General features: G+C 42.2%; 1 protein-coding gene across 1 annotated transcript; it reads right to left on the reverse strand.

Annotated features, from left to right (window-relative positions):
* Positions 1–1,615: 1,615 nt before the first annotated feature.
* LOC306965625 (glutathione S-transferase A4-like) lies at positions 1,616–3,807 on the reverse strand. Its single transcript, XM_079560144.1, has 6 exons — positions 3,671–3,807; positions 2,535–2,586; positions 2,294–2,426; positions 2,091–2,226; positions 1,890–2,015; positions 1,616–1,821 (listed from the first exon to the last, which is right to left on the reverse strand). The coding sequence occupies exons 1-6, from the start codon at positions 3,755–3,757 to the stop codon at positions 1,696–1,698; spliced, it is 660 nt and encodes a 219-aa protein (XP_079416270.1). The 5' UTR covers positions 3,758–3,807; the 3' UTR covers positions 1,616–1,695.
* Positions 3,808–15,120: the final 11,313 nt, after the last annotated feature.

Here is a 15,120-nt window from a genome sequence, read left to right on the forward strand (position 1 = left end):
TTCGAATGAGGTGTTACAGTGTTGCTCTCCAGTCAAGAAGCTTTTGGATTTGGGCAAAGCTGATCTGGAGAAAATGCTCTCGGTTAAGGCGGGGGGTAAGAGGTTAACGTATGTATTTGTGGAAGTGTCACATTTACGCTAATTTGGGCCAGGCTGACCAGAGTCCAGGGCTGTTTTTTCAGTCCCAGTCCGCCCCTGAGAGAAGAGATTTCACAATAATACACTTTGGCATCTACGGGGAAGCCCAGATGATGATGTCATGACCTTAGAAGCACAAGTCTGGGTCATCCTTGGGTGCAATTTCAAGACACTTGGAAGTTCAGGTTCATTGGTTAAAACAATGATGGAAATGACCGGCCTTCATACAGATCAGAAAGAACAAATGCAAAACCCCTGGTGCAGATGCTGAACCTGGTGAGAGTAACACCTTTCTGAGTGACAGTGCAGGATGTTAGAGGCAGTTGTGGTGAACAGGTCTGAGCTCACTCTGCACACGAGGACATGGCTGGAACATGTAGGAGGAAAATACTTAGTTTACACATATTTAAACTCTGTGTAGTGCCTTTAAGGATAACAAAGTCAATGTTTTGAAGTGACCATCACAAAGTCCTGATCTCGATCCAGTTGAAAACGTATGGGCAGAGCTGAAAAGGCATAGGCACGCAAGGTGGCTCAGTTACATCAGTTCTGTTTGGAGAAATGGACCAAAACTCCTGCCAACTATTGTGAGATGCTGTGGAAGGAAATCCAAAATATACAGTTTAAAAGCAATGCTATCAAATATGAATGAAATGTATGTAAACTTTTGGTTTTGTAAAAAGTAACATAAAACCGTATAGAAAATTCTATCTTTAGCAAAAGCTAATTCTGGTCTCATGTCAGACAGTGAGGAAAATAATGCAAATGTGTCTTTATATAAAGAGTATGTAAACATATGGTTCCTGCTATACGTGCATAGAAGCAATAATTATTTTACAACACAATTTGTAAGTACAAAATAAAAAAACACTGAAGGGCAGTTAGGTTCAAGATTTGGCTGGTTGCATTTTGTCAAACACAGACGGTTTCTTAATATTTTAACTCACAACATGAACAGTACGTTTAAGGAAACAGATTTATTGCTGTGCTAAGATGTATGTACACATCATAAAACCACTCTTTGGAGGTGACAGAGTTCCCCAGTAGAGGTCACTATTTGGTGCCCATGTGGCCCATGGATTATCTGGACTGGTGGACGAGTCTATTTGTAACGTCCTGTTGTTCATGTTTCTCCCTCTATAGAAAACTGAAACCTGAATTACAAGTTTAGTTAATGAATCATCATTGATCAAACATTAACACACATCGAGACAAAACGTTACTAAATGAGCACAAACATAAGACTCGCATGCAAGTTCACCAGAATACAAAAGCGTATTGTGAAAGGCACTTAAAATACTTTCCTCAAACCGTGAAGGCCTTTAATATAAACACGTTGATTTATCACTAACTCTTGCAAGAGTGCCGATCCCACCAGCAGCTCCTGGACGCTTCAGAAAACCATAATGACTTGTGACAAAGCATTTCACATTTATTTAAAATTTTATTTATATTTACAAAGATTATTTTGGTTGAAACATGATTTATTGTGCAGATAAAAAAAACAATCAATAGATACACATGAGCCCTTTAACCAGTGTGTGTTTAAAAAGGTCACTAGGAGCGGGCAAACACCTCCATGACAGTTTTCACATACTTTTCATCAGGCTGACACTTTCTTTTGCTGCCCGGCTGCAGAAATCCAGCAACAGCTGGAATCTCGGTCATTCTTTTCTGAAAATTCTAAGAAAAAAAAAAAGTATTAAGTCGTTTTTTTCCCGGCACACAGTTAAATATTTATTACTAATCACCTTGACATTGGGAAAACCATCCAGGATTGATGGAAGTTTCTCCTCCAGCATCAGTGTCCCTTCGAGCAGCAGCACATCAGCATAGGTTAGTTTTCCTCCCACCAAGTACGTGTTTCCTGACAGGGCCTGAAGGCAAAAAAAAACAAATACCAATAATTCAAACTGTGTAGAAATAACATGATATACTGTATGTGCCTGTACCTTTTCAAACACAGGCATGTAGCGCTCTTTAGCTTTTGTTTCAATGTTTTCAAGTTTTGGTTTTGGGTCTGCAGTAAAGGGCAACATTATTATCATTTCCATAAGGTCAATGATTCCCTCTGCAAACATGTTGATCCTGCAAAAAGAGCCGTTTCAGATTCAGGTTTTATTTATGCAATATTTGTCAATGTACTAAATCTTACTCGACTCTTTCTTTGGGATTTTTCCCGTGAAGATTGTACTTGTCTGCGATGTAATGCAATATGGCTTTTGTCTGTACAAGGTTCATGCCGTCCATTTGTACAAGAGGGACCTGTTGAAACATGAGCTCTCCTCCTGTAAAGGAAACACAAAGACATCACTGTCATGTAGAGTCTGAGTGCTGAGTCATTCATGTTATTCAATCACCTGAATGCTGCTTTATGATCCTTTATGGTCGCTTACCATTGAGAAGTTTGAGATATTGATCACGGGTTGTGAGATGCACCTCGTCAAACTGTATAAAACATAAGACGCAGTGGTTAACTTTATGTTCACTTCACCCACATTGTCACCAGTGTCTGTGTGCATTGGTGTATGAATGAGAGTATGAATGGGTGAGTGGATCCTTGCTGTAAAGCGCTTTGAGTGCCTAATGTAGGTGGAAAAGCGCTATATGAGTTGAGTCCATTTACCATTACCATGTTGCTGTTGGATAAGTATATCCACACTTGAACTTTTCCACATTTTGCCACGCTATGGACCACAAACATAAATATATCGAGTTGAAATTTTACGTGAGAGACACACAGGGACACACAGCAAACACGTGGAAGAAGGCGTAAAAGAAACACTGAAAACACCACCCCCACTGTCAAACACGGTGGTGGCATCAGGCTCTGGGGGGGCTTTTCTTCAGCAGGGACGGGGAAGATGGTTTGAGTTGATGGGAGGATGGATGGGGCCAAATACAGGGCAATCTTGGACAAAAAACCTGTTGGGAGTCTGCAAAAGAGTTGAGACTGGAGCGGAGGTTCACCTTCCAGCAAGACAACGACCCTAAACATAAAGCCAGGGCAACAATGGAAGGGTTGTAAACAAAAAAATGTCCAAGTCAAAAGTCCAGACCTAAATCCAATCGAGAATCGGAAAGCTGCAGTTCACAAGTGCTTTCACAAGACGTTTAATGTGAAAAGGAGTGAGTATGACAGGTTTAATTCCAATTTTATTATGTGTGTTATGTTGTCTAATCGCCCCAAGAATGTATTTGTTTGTGAGCACCCTCAAGAAAGACCTCAGCACCCCCTAATACCCCCTAGCTCTCCATCTAATCTACCTGAGCTTGAGCTGTTTTGCAGAGAAGAATGGGCAAAATTTCTAGTCTCAAGATGTGCAGGACCGGCAGAGACAGACCCCAACAGACATGCAGCTGTAATTGCAGAAAAAGGCTGTTCCACAAAGTATTAAAAAGTTCAAAATCATGTAATATATTTATGTTTGTGGTTCACAGCATTAGGAAAAAATGTCTAAAATTGAAAATGCGTACAGATACTTACGCAACTCACTGAATATAGACTCTTGTAATGAAATATAAATCCCACCTCAACTCCTGCCACTGTCAAAAGCCAGCGGATCGACTCCATTCTCCCCCTTCCATCGAAGTAAGTCAGCACTACCTTCCCAGCCATAGTTCAGGCACGTTGTATTCAAAGTATCCGGAGTGTGGGTGAAATATGTATGGCAAAGACAGTCTGCGTAATGAGAAACCTCTGTGACCTCCAAGTACTTCAGAGGAAATAAAAGAAACGCACTCACCAGGCGTGTCCTTTGCACGATCACGTGGGTCCACTGCGCCAGACGACAGAAGTGAGGCAGCTTCATGTACTGCACGCGGAGTCTGTTGTTTTCTGTCGATGCAGCTATGCTTTCTGGCAGTGGTGGAAAGTAATAGATTAAGAGGAACACGTAAAAAGTACAAATACGTTTACTTTACTTAAGGCGAGACACTGCAGGTGAATAGGGAAAAAATTTAAATTTACAGATATCAATTTGAAACTGGCATAATTGTGAGGAAAAAAATACATTGCAAGTTTTCTGTCGTTTTATCTTTTCATATAAGAACAAGGTGTTTTATGCCTAAAAATGCCCCAAATTTCCCATCTTTTCGGCGACGAAATCTGAATAATGGATAGAGCTACATTCAGATTTATTGTTTCATTTTATTGGTGAATGAGTTACCAAGATTTTTTCAGAGGGGATTTTGGATTTCTTGTTTAGTTTTAAAATAAGCTGTTTTTTAGTGGAAAAATTTGTAAAAAAAATTAATTTTCGCCTCATTTTTTGACATTCAAAACTCAATAAATGGGGCTTAGGGATTAGATAATAAAAAATCCCTCTGAAAAAATCTTCCAAATATTGTTCAGTCCAAGGCTGGAAAATTTGAAGTCTTTAGGTCCGACTGACGTGGACATAGTGGCGCCACAATGACAGAAAAATGTGTTTTGAGAAAAAGGCCCTTGAAATTGCATTCTCCCATATAAGTCTATGGGGGAACATTGAATCAGCGCAATATTTGAACACGTTTTTGTGAAGATTAGGCATATTTTCTGTTCCCAGGTGAAAGCTTGTATGTTCAGAGACCAATTTGGCCCAAAACCTGAAAACTGAAAAATTTTAGTTTTGCCTGCAGTGTCTCCCCTTAAGTACATTATGATGAATATTGTTTTACTTTTACTTCACCGCATTTTTGACCCTGTATCTTTAATTTCTACTCCAAGCTTTTTAAATTGGGTTGAAAGTAAAAGTAATTCATTTTCAAAGTGACCTTTCTACGATGAACTGATTTAGTACCAGTTTAGACTTGGTTTAGTGGTTTACTCTTTTAGACCTAGTTTAGATCTGGTTTATACCTGGTTTGGACTTAGTTTAGACCTAGTTTAACTTCTCACTTTAACATCACTCCTTTTGTTTTGCTTGTGTATTTCACTGCTATACAACTTCCTACAATGTATATAATGCTATTGTTTTATTTTTAAGCGGTACTTTTGTGTCGGACTACAGATGAAAACAACCTTCTGGCTAATTCTGGCATTTTATACAGTTGCACTGATGGTTAATATGCACTGTAATAAATAAAAAGTAAATAAACATATACGCCTTAAATTAATAAAGTAATTACTACAGATTATTCCTTTAAGCTTTCACTTTTGGGACAAATTCTACACAACACATCACAGACATGTCCATGATTGTGCAATATTATAATATCAGCTGACGTGTCACTTTAGGGATTTCACGTCAGTCTTGCTGAAGTTGCACTGATGGGCCCAGAACACGAGGACTTCTTCTCCCTGTGAAAGCTGTGAAGGGTCTGGATTCGTCTTCTCAAATCCTGCTAAAACACAACAAATCCCACCAGTGTCGGGCAAGTTACTTTAAAACTGTAATCAATTCTATATTAGTCGCTACAGCTATAAAAATGGTATTACACATTACTATTTCAAAAGGGTTGCTGAGTTGCACTACTTGAGTTACTTTTGACAAAATATAAACTGAAAATAGAAATAATACCACAAAGCAAAACTGCAACATTAACTGCAGAGCTTATAGGCTACATCAGTGTCCGTTATTTGGAGGGAGTTTGGCTTTTTTTCCCCGTTCATACATTGTAATGACTATTATATTCCCATGTTTTGTATAGATAATATGTTATATTCCTTAGTGAAAAAAGTAGTATATTTTTGTAACTTGTAACTTTTGTAATACGTTGCCCCCACAACACTGAATCCCACATAATAAAACTCTGTCGTACTTTTACAAAGGACTCTGCGTTTCATTTCAGATTTAATGACATTCATGATACATATGCAATTACAGTTCTCTGATTCTTTGAATGGATTGAATATACATCTATTGAATATACATCTACAATTGGAGGTATTTGAAGACATCTGATAGTGAGGGACATGCTACTAGATCTGCTTGAAACAATACCTATCACAATTCTTCTGACTAGCATTTTATTAGCTTTGTGATTTATGTGTTAATGTCACGAACATGTATAAGACTGACAACCTATGAACTGCTAAATGAGAACCTGTTGGTTTGAATACGCAGCTTTTAGACAGAATAAAACCTCATGGAGGTAGGGGACTTTGTTGTTTCTCTTTTCAGCTGAATCAACCCGAGGTGTCAAAGTTTTTTTTGGAAAACATGCCGACTCTGAGGACCTGAGTTCGAGCCCGGGCAGGGTCACAATAACACAAGATAATCAATCAATACAAATATTTCTAACATGTAGGTAGGGAAGCGCTGCTTTGCTGCAGTGGCGTTGAATGCATGAGACACAGTTTCACCTCAAAGATTTCACTTCTACCAAGTGAAAAAGACTGCTGTAAAGTTGTGAATAGTTTCTTGTCACTAATCATTTCTTGTCGTTTTGACCCTCACTGAAATAACTAAAGTATGGTGTTATTATGAACATCCAAAAGCACGATGAGAGTACGGCCGACATGAGCCTTCGGGGGGAGCTGTCCACTTCAGCACCACCATAGAACGACATGTCAGTTTCTGAGTCCATCACTCACTGCAAATGTTCCTTATGATTATACAGTACTTTCACAATGCCGTGCATTGCATTGCTGCAGTAGCTATACTTAACCGAAGTGAAGTGTTGCAGGCTGACTTGGTCATCGATTATTGTGTCAATGTTTGGGGAAATTGGGATTAAACAGTGAAGGCCAAACGGTTTGGCTAATCTAAGAACAGTCTATTTTCTCTCTTAGCCTCCCTTAACCGAGCACATTTTCTCGAGTTCAGTTTTCCCCAAATCTAAAAGCCTTGTGCTATATGACCCTGCCCGGGCTCGAACCCAGGACCTTAGAGTTGGCGTGTTTCCCAAAAACTTTGACACCTCGGGTTGATTCGGATGAAAAAACTACAGAGGCCTCCCGCTTTCCTCCACCGGCCACAGCTCCAAGTGCAAGGACCCCACGGCACTGGCCGGTGGATTATATGCGGGAGGCCTCCCAGTGGGCGGTTTACTTACGACCTGCGGGCGCTGGTTTACCCGCTCGGCCACCGCGCACCGAACAACATAAGACCAAAACGTCTATTTATCTTCAATTCACCAGAACACGACGGTAACCACGGCAACCTCATGAGTTTGGCTGAGCGGGGAGCGCTCGTGCGTCTTACCTCGAAGGTCCCGGGTTCTATTCCCACCTGGACGGGGCCTTTCTGTGTGGAGTTTGCATGTTCTCCCCGTGTCTGTGTAGGTTAGGGGTTCTGCGCGCAGTTTGGAAATCTTCCAGTTTCCATTGAAAGGATTTACAATGTTTTGGCCTGTTTGGGACTTCTATTTTCACTCCACACTTCTCTAACTGGTGAGTTTGACCATTTCATCTTCAATCTACAGTGGGATCATTTGGTTGGTTTGGAGAAGTTTATTTGTGTCACAGTCGCGAGAGGAACTTCCTTAACGGAACGCACATTTTAATATTTGTTAAGTAATTTTACAAAAGTTCCATCAAGTTGTAATTGACAAGATTAAAGTGTTGTGTGCTATGAGATGCTTCGGCAGAAACCACATTGTCCTCGATTCGTAGCTTATACTGTTTTAGTTCAAGCCAAGGGCCTATTGTTTTGCTCATCACCTCGACTGTTGCATTGAACATGACTGGTTTTTTTTTAGAGGGCCAGTCTAGACCCAAAAAGGCCGATTTTTTCTGCCAGTCCAACCCCAAAGCAAAACAATAGGCCCTTGGCTTGAACTAAAACAGTATAAGCTATGAATCGAGGACAATGTGGTTTCTGCCGAAGCATCTCATAGCACACAACACTTTAATCTTGTCAATTACAACTTGATGGAACTTTTGTAAAATTACTTAACAATCTTAAAATGTGCGTTCCGTTAAGGAAGTTCCTCTCGCGACTGTGACACAAATAAACTTCTCCAAACCAACCAAATGATCCCACTGTAGATTGAAGATGAAATGGTCAAACTCACCACGGAGTTAGAGAAGTGTGGAGTGAAAATAGAAGTCCCAAACAGGCCAAACATTGTAAATCCTTTCAATGGAAACTAGAAGATTTCCAAACTGCGCGCAGGCCCAGAACATGCAAACTCCACACAGAAAGGCCCCGTCCAGGTGGGAATCGAACCTGGGATCTTCGAGGTAAGACGCACGAGCGCTCCCCGCTCAGCCAAACTCATGAGGTTGCCGTGGTTACCGTCGTGTTCTAGTGAATTGAAGATAAATAGACGTTTTGGTCCTATGTTGTTCGGTGCGCGGTGGCCGAGCGGGTAAACCAGCGCCCGCAGGTCGTAAGTAAACCGCCCACTGGGAGGCCTCCCGCATATAATCCACCGGCCAGTGCCGTGGGGGTCCTTGTACATAGAGCTGTGGCCGGTGGAGGAAAGCAGGAGGCCTCTCTAGTTTTTTCATCCGAATCAACCCGAGGTGTCAAAGTTTTTGGGAAACACGCCAACTCTAAGGTCCTGGGTTCGAGCCCGGGCAGGGTCATATAGCACAAGATTGCCTGAACATGTAGGTAGGGAAGTGCTGCTTTGTTTCTGGTTTTTATGACAAAACCTGTGTCTGCGGCAGAGACATGTTATTCTGCAGTGGAGTTTCTTCTTCTTCTTTTTTAATATATTTTTTTAGTTTAGTTTATTGAAAGGACAGTGTGCAGTTACATGAAAAAGATTGACCAGAATTAGCACTATGCTAATTTCCATCTGTAGACATAACCACCCCCATTGATCGCTGGTATTAATTTGGCAGATCTTTGCATTCAAATGAACATGTTTAACCGTAATAATTACTATTGACTTGAAATATTTTTGTTTGGTAAAAACAAATAAAACTATTGAAACTAAACCAAAACCTTTATTGTGCCATTTGTATAAAAAATAAATAAATAAATACAATTTCTTTACAACTCAAACATTCATTATTCCGGAAGTTGGAGTGGACGCCACCATTATTGGTGCCCCTACATGTGTATAAGCTACATTAGAATGCAGATGTCAGAGAAACTCAGTTCTTCACAGACGGAGACAGATAGATGTTGACTTGCTGTTGAAAATGAACATTTGACACAAATCAATCTACTGCACATCATATTTTAGCTGCAAACATTTTCCCTCGTTCCCCACTTAATGAAGGGACTCTGCGCTCTACCCAAAGTGTCACCACAGTGGAAGAGCCAGTCCGTGGCCAAAATGGGCCTGCATGGGCGGGGCGGATTAAGATGAGTACAGCGGAGGAGCCCTCAAGATATTATAGTCCAAACATGAATCACAATGAGCCTCGCTAATTATTCTACAACGACAATGATTTGCTAGCACATTGTTAACAGAAGCGTGCGTGTGGAGTGAGGAGCAGAGGAGCCTTTTCAGTTCCGCTGATCACGAAAATAATTGAACACGGGGATGAGTGAGTAAAGCAACGCGGGAAGAAAAAAGGCCAATACGGTAGTTTTGTAAGAGAGAAAGACCGAAGCTAGTTCCAAAATTGTCGCATTTGGAGTTTGTTCTCGCCTCTTTAAAGTTCTTGTCTCTGTCCTTAAAGTTTACAACGATCCTTGTGCCCGTCACAGTCCCAGACCAATGCATTCTCTGCAGAAAGGAGCTGCACTGCCACATCTGTATCCTTTGCAGACCGGGGTGCGGGATGGAGCGTACAGATGGTCGCTCAGCTTTGTCAGTGTTGTTGGCATTGATTGAGAGAAGACCCAATGACACATTTTCAATGTCCGTTTCATCAGAAGCTGCTGTCTAAAATCAACAAACAAACATGGTTTTAGCCTCAACTAAAAAACAAAGCCGAACAAATGAGGAAATGCCAATACAAATACAGTTCGTTAACAGTTTTCTTTGTGCACTGACCTCCAGTGTCTTCCAAAAATTGGAGCAGTCTTCATGCACACGATAGAACCAAGGCACGTTGGCTGTGGACATCCACTTGTTCCTACATGACATTGCGCATGTTAGATATGGTACATTGATTTTAAACGAAATAGAAAGACACAGTTGGAGGAGAGAAGATGCAGATGAGGAGGAGAGCAGGAGACAAGAGACAGGTGAGGAAAGGAATTTGGGCAGGAGACAGGAGGATGGAAAGAGAAAGGAGGGCCTAAGGAGAGAGAACAGAAACTCGCCTGGCGGTCATAAAGGTTCAATATTTTGATCAAAATAGATCTACGCCCATATTTTACAAAGCACAGTTAGAACGCCATTATTGCACTGGCAATGAAAGGCATTTCTCATTTGATTAGATTGTTCTTGAAACAGTCGAGTGTTTAGTCACACTGACACGCTGTAGTGCAGTGGCTCTTCAGAGAAGAAGGGTCCAGTTCAGAGGCACTTTTCTTGGCCTGTCTGCTTAGACTGCCCCGGCTTACCGCTATTCTGAGCCGCTCCTGTGTGGCAGAGCTGGGTCCGTGGTGAATTGCTCTAAACTGGGGTCTGCAAAATCTCTTCAGCCTTGTAATGGCTCCCTTTGGCCTTGACCAAAAAAACAAAAACAAATAAAAAACCGTGAACATGTATGTTATTGATGGCTACACACTGCATGTACATGGGCGCGTGTGAACACGGACTGAACTCACTTGAAGTAAATGCCGTTCAAACTCGGGTGGTGACGTGTGGAAAAGGGCAGTAATTGCTTTTTTTGCACCTGAAGCCACGTTTCAGGTGCGGGAGCGCATCCTGAAGCCCGACTCACATTGTACAGCTGACGCCGCGGACAGAGCTGGACAAGGACAGAGATCAAGTTTACCAGCAGTCTGAGTGTTTGCAGATGTGTTGAGTGGGGTACGCGACACCTACCGCTCTCCATGGTCTCTGCAACATTATGTTTGGATCTGAGCAGCCGGCAGCCATGCAGCGCTCCGTCTATAAACAAATGGAGGTGCATTGTTAGTGAGTCACACATTCATTACTTTTTATTAACGGCCAGACATTCTTGTCAATGGCTGAAATGCTGGTGTCCGGCAAAATGTTTTGTCTACTTTAAATGTATTACCTGTAACTATCTTAAGGCTATTGCTCCAAGAGAAAAGCACCCTGCAGAGCACACCCGTGAGTTCGGAGAGGGACAGGAAACTGGAATTCATGCCATCAGCTGTTTCAATTTCAATCTGGAAAAACAGATTAAAGAAAAAACATACATCTTTAAAATCATTGTCATTTATTTCAGTCATCAATTTTTATTTTTAAATATTACAGGACAGTAAACTATTGTGCACATGACCCATAGTAAAATCTATATTTAAATTTTTAAAAAGCCAATAGTTTGTGCTGCAGAAATGTGTGTTTATTCTGTTTTTGAAATATTGATGATTCTTTTATCAGTCACATGTGAGGTCTCCCTGCCCCTTATACATATGTTGTTCTATGTTGATTCTTTTTTCATAACATTACAAACCTTAAAGCCTTGAAGCGTCCACTTAAGTCCTGCTCTGAGGCAAGCGCACGATCTGTATGGAAGAGGGGGACAAAAAACCCATCACTATGTGAAAAGCAGCAGGCTATAACAGCAGAAATGACAGATTTATGGCACTAAGCGGCACAAACAATTGATAAAGATATTTTAATCAATATCATTTTGCGGTTCAGCTACACACAGCTTGTCGGTAAGGTCACGCGCGCGGCAGAGATGTGTGGTTTTCGTGCACACACGAGGAAAGCCCGTTACTGGATGTGCAAACTCGTGTCTACAGTTGACGAGAGACCAATACTTCAGATGCTGAAAACAAACACAGGGGTCATTGTCTGCATGAGGTCAGAAGCAGGACGCTCACAACCATTAAATCAAACCTAAACATTCATCTAAAAGGATGAAGTTGACGCTATGGGACTTTTACCAGTTTAAGCATTCAACTCTCATTAGCGTCACGTTGTTTCGTTCAGATGCGCATCCAAAGAAATATAGCCTGGAGCTTCAACATCCTAACGCCTCTATGTGTGCTTTATCACGGGCACGGGTGGGAAACGGGTATATACGGGGATATAAACACGGGTTTACGGACGGGTGCGGGTGGGTCTCCGAAAATAGACCCGTGCAGGTGCAGGACTCTGACGCAGTTTCACCTCAAATATTTCACTTCAACAGTGATAAAGACTGCTGTGGAGAGGGTGACCACCGGCACAAAGTTGATGATCATTCTACACTATTATTAGAGATGATTCTGGCGCTTACATGAATAACAGATCTTACTTTGGAAAGAGTGTTCGCTGCAAATGCACAAGTTTGAGGGCAGCACTTTTCAAATGTCGGACATAATATGGCTGTACTCACCCATGTGCTCGCCTATCAAACAGAGGTTTGAAACAAGCAAATGGTGGTATTGTCTGTCACAATAGATCAGACAGAGAAACTCCTTTGCAGTATTACCGTTTACCAAGAGTAAGTCTTGCCTCCCCAAATGACTTGCGGGAGGCTTCGCCACTGAACAAACGGGCATCCGTGTGGATCTTCATCCCCAATTAACTTAAGCTTGATCGAAAATCTTTTTTTTTTTTCCTTTTGCATGAAGTCTTTGTCTGTACAACTGCTCAGCTATGTGAGAAGTTTAGGGATCCGATGTCGAGGGTTAATCAGAAACCCTTGTGTTTTTGTCCATAAAAACACATCCACAGCCCGTCTCGTTAACATCTCCGTCATGGCGGCACTTCCGGTTCTGGACCAAACTTGGGACATCGGTGAAAACACCCTCCATCAACAAGGATAACGCTATAAACGGGTTTCTCTCCCCACTAAGTTGGACAATAACCATTTCTCCAATTAAATGTACGAAATATGAGCAGTAAGTCAACTTCGTACGTCTTGCTGATGTTTTGACACGAGCCAAACCGTGACCGAGACCTCTGTTTGTCTGCAGCGCTATATAAGTAGTTCGAGTCCAGTTCACCGCTGGACGAGAGGGCGTTAGGTGCGCGGCATCTCCACCCCATTGATCGCTGGTATTAGTTTGGCAGATCGTGATGGTTGGCGGGTGTCCCCCTTCCGCCCTCACAGCTCTAAGTGCGCTTCTCCCGATGCTCCGCGCTCGGTCGAGGACGTGACCCCACGTTTGAGCACGGTCGTCCATGTGAGGCGCTGCACGTGGCAGTCTGCCTTACTTTTGAACCAGTCCCGTCGCCAGACCTGGCATTCCTCCGAGCTGGACTTCGTAATCAACACATCACAACACTCAGACTTGAACTTATGAGTGAGGTCCTTTTCGAAAGCAGGCCGGGCCTATTGCGTCTGTGCAGCACACTGCGCAGATGCAACGAAAACACGTGTTTGAGTCTTCTCCGCGGCGCTTTGTAGTAAAATACAGAGAAATCTGTGCATTTGACCCATCCTCAGTGTCGCACGGGGCGACCTGTCGGAGCAGTGAGCTGCCAGCACGCGCTGGCGCTCGGGGGAACCATCTCCATGATGTGGAGCCAGGCTGGTGGTCAGAAACACCTGGCTGGAGGATTCACCTATTGCGCATGTTTTAACCTAACACTAACCCACACAGACACGGGGAGAACATACAAACTCCACACAGAAAGGCCCCGTCCAGGTGGGAATCGAATCCGGGACCTTTGAGCTATGACGCACGAGCGCTCCCCGCTCAGCCAAACTCATGAAGTTGCCGTGGTTACCGTCGTGTTCTGGTGAATTAAAGATAAATAGACGTTTTGGTCCTATGTTGTTCGGTGCGCGGTGGCCGAGCGGGTAAACCAGCGCCCGCAGGTCGTAAGTAAACCGCCCACTGGGAGGCCTCCCGCATATAATCCACCGGCCAGTGCCGTGGGGTCCTTGCACTTGGAGCTGTGGCCGGTGGAGGAAAGCGGGAGGCCTCTGTAGTTTTTTCATCCGAATCAACCCGAGGTGTCAAAGTTTTTGGGAAACACGCCAACTCTAAGGTCCTGGGTACGAGCCCGGGCAGGGTCATATAGCACAAGATTGCCTGAACATGTAGGTAGGGAAGTGCTGCTTTGTTTCTGGTTTTTATGACAAAACCTGTGTCTGCGGCAGAGACATGTTATTCTGCAGTGGAGTTTTTTTTTCTTCTTTTTTAATATATTTTTTTAGTTTAGTTTATTGAAAGGACAGTGTGCAGTTACATGAAAAAGATTGACCAGAATTAGCACTATTAGTCAGGGACCCAAACTCTCAAAACTGGGTTGAACCTGACACGGTCTGATATATGTTTTATTTGTGTTTTTCTGTTAACTTTGACCCTAAGGACCAGTAATTGGAGGGTCTGCTCTGCTGGAAATATCGCCACAAAAAAAATGGTGGCCATTTTAGTGCATGTACCCTGTATTTTTATCAGAAAAATGTGAAAAACGACTTTTTTCCCTCAAATCCTCAGTGGGTTGACTAGGCTGTCAATAAATGCATTCCAGATACACAGAACACATGTGCTGATAACATCCACTGAAAAAATCGCTCTAAAAACACATTTCTACACATTTTTGCATCAATTGAATGCAAAAAAATGTGGCGTTTTCTCACTTTTTTCTAATATTTGTATCTTTACTTCATTGGCAATCAACTATTCCACCCAGTTATGGCATCAGTCAATATGCCATTATTTTAAACAGACTGTAGACACATTCCACAGAAAAAATGATCAAAATCAGACCAAAATCATTGGATCTGTGATGATTTAAAGACCAATAAGTGATCAACAGACTCAGAACCTCAGAACTGTCAAAAGTCACTTTTGACACTGGTCCATATTTTGATTTAGGCCATTTCCAGCCCATTAGATAATGATTTACACCAATGTATTTGGTATCATTGGAAAGAAGACATTGTCATGTATCATTTGAGCCCAAAGGTACTAACTCTGTAACAATTACCGTGGTAACCAAAGCTCCTCAGACTCAAATGTGAGAACATTTTTTCACAATTTTCACAAAAAAATGTTTCACTACGTTTAACGCTGTTTCTTTCAGGAACATCACAGACGCAAATCTCTGATACTGGGAAACTCTGTAGACTCTGAGGGTTCAGGAAATGTATAACATGTCAGTACCTTCTCAGCTTAAGGCCTCACT

The sequence above is a fragment of the Gobius niger genome, assembly GCF_951799975.1.
Source record: "Gobius niger genome assembly, chromosome: 7".
Classification (NCBI taxonomy): domain Eukaryota; kingdom Metazoa; phylum Chordata; class Actinopteri; order Gobiiformes; family Gobiidae; genus Gobius; species Gobius niger.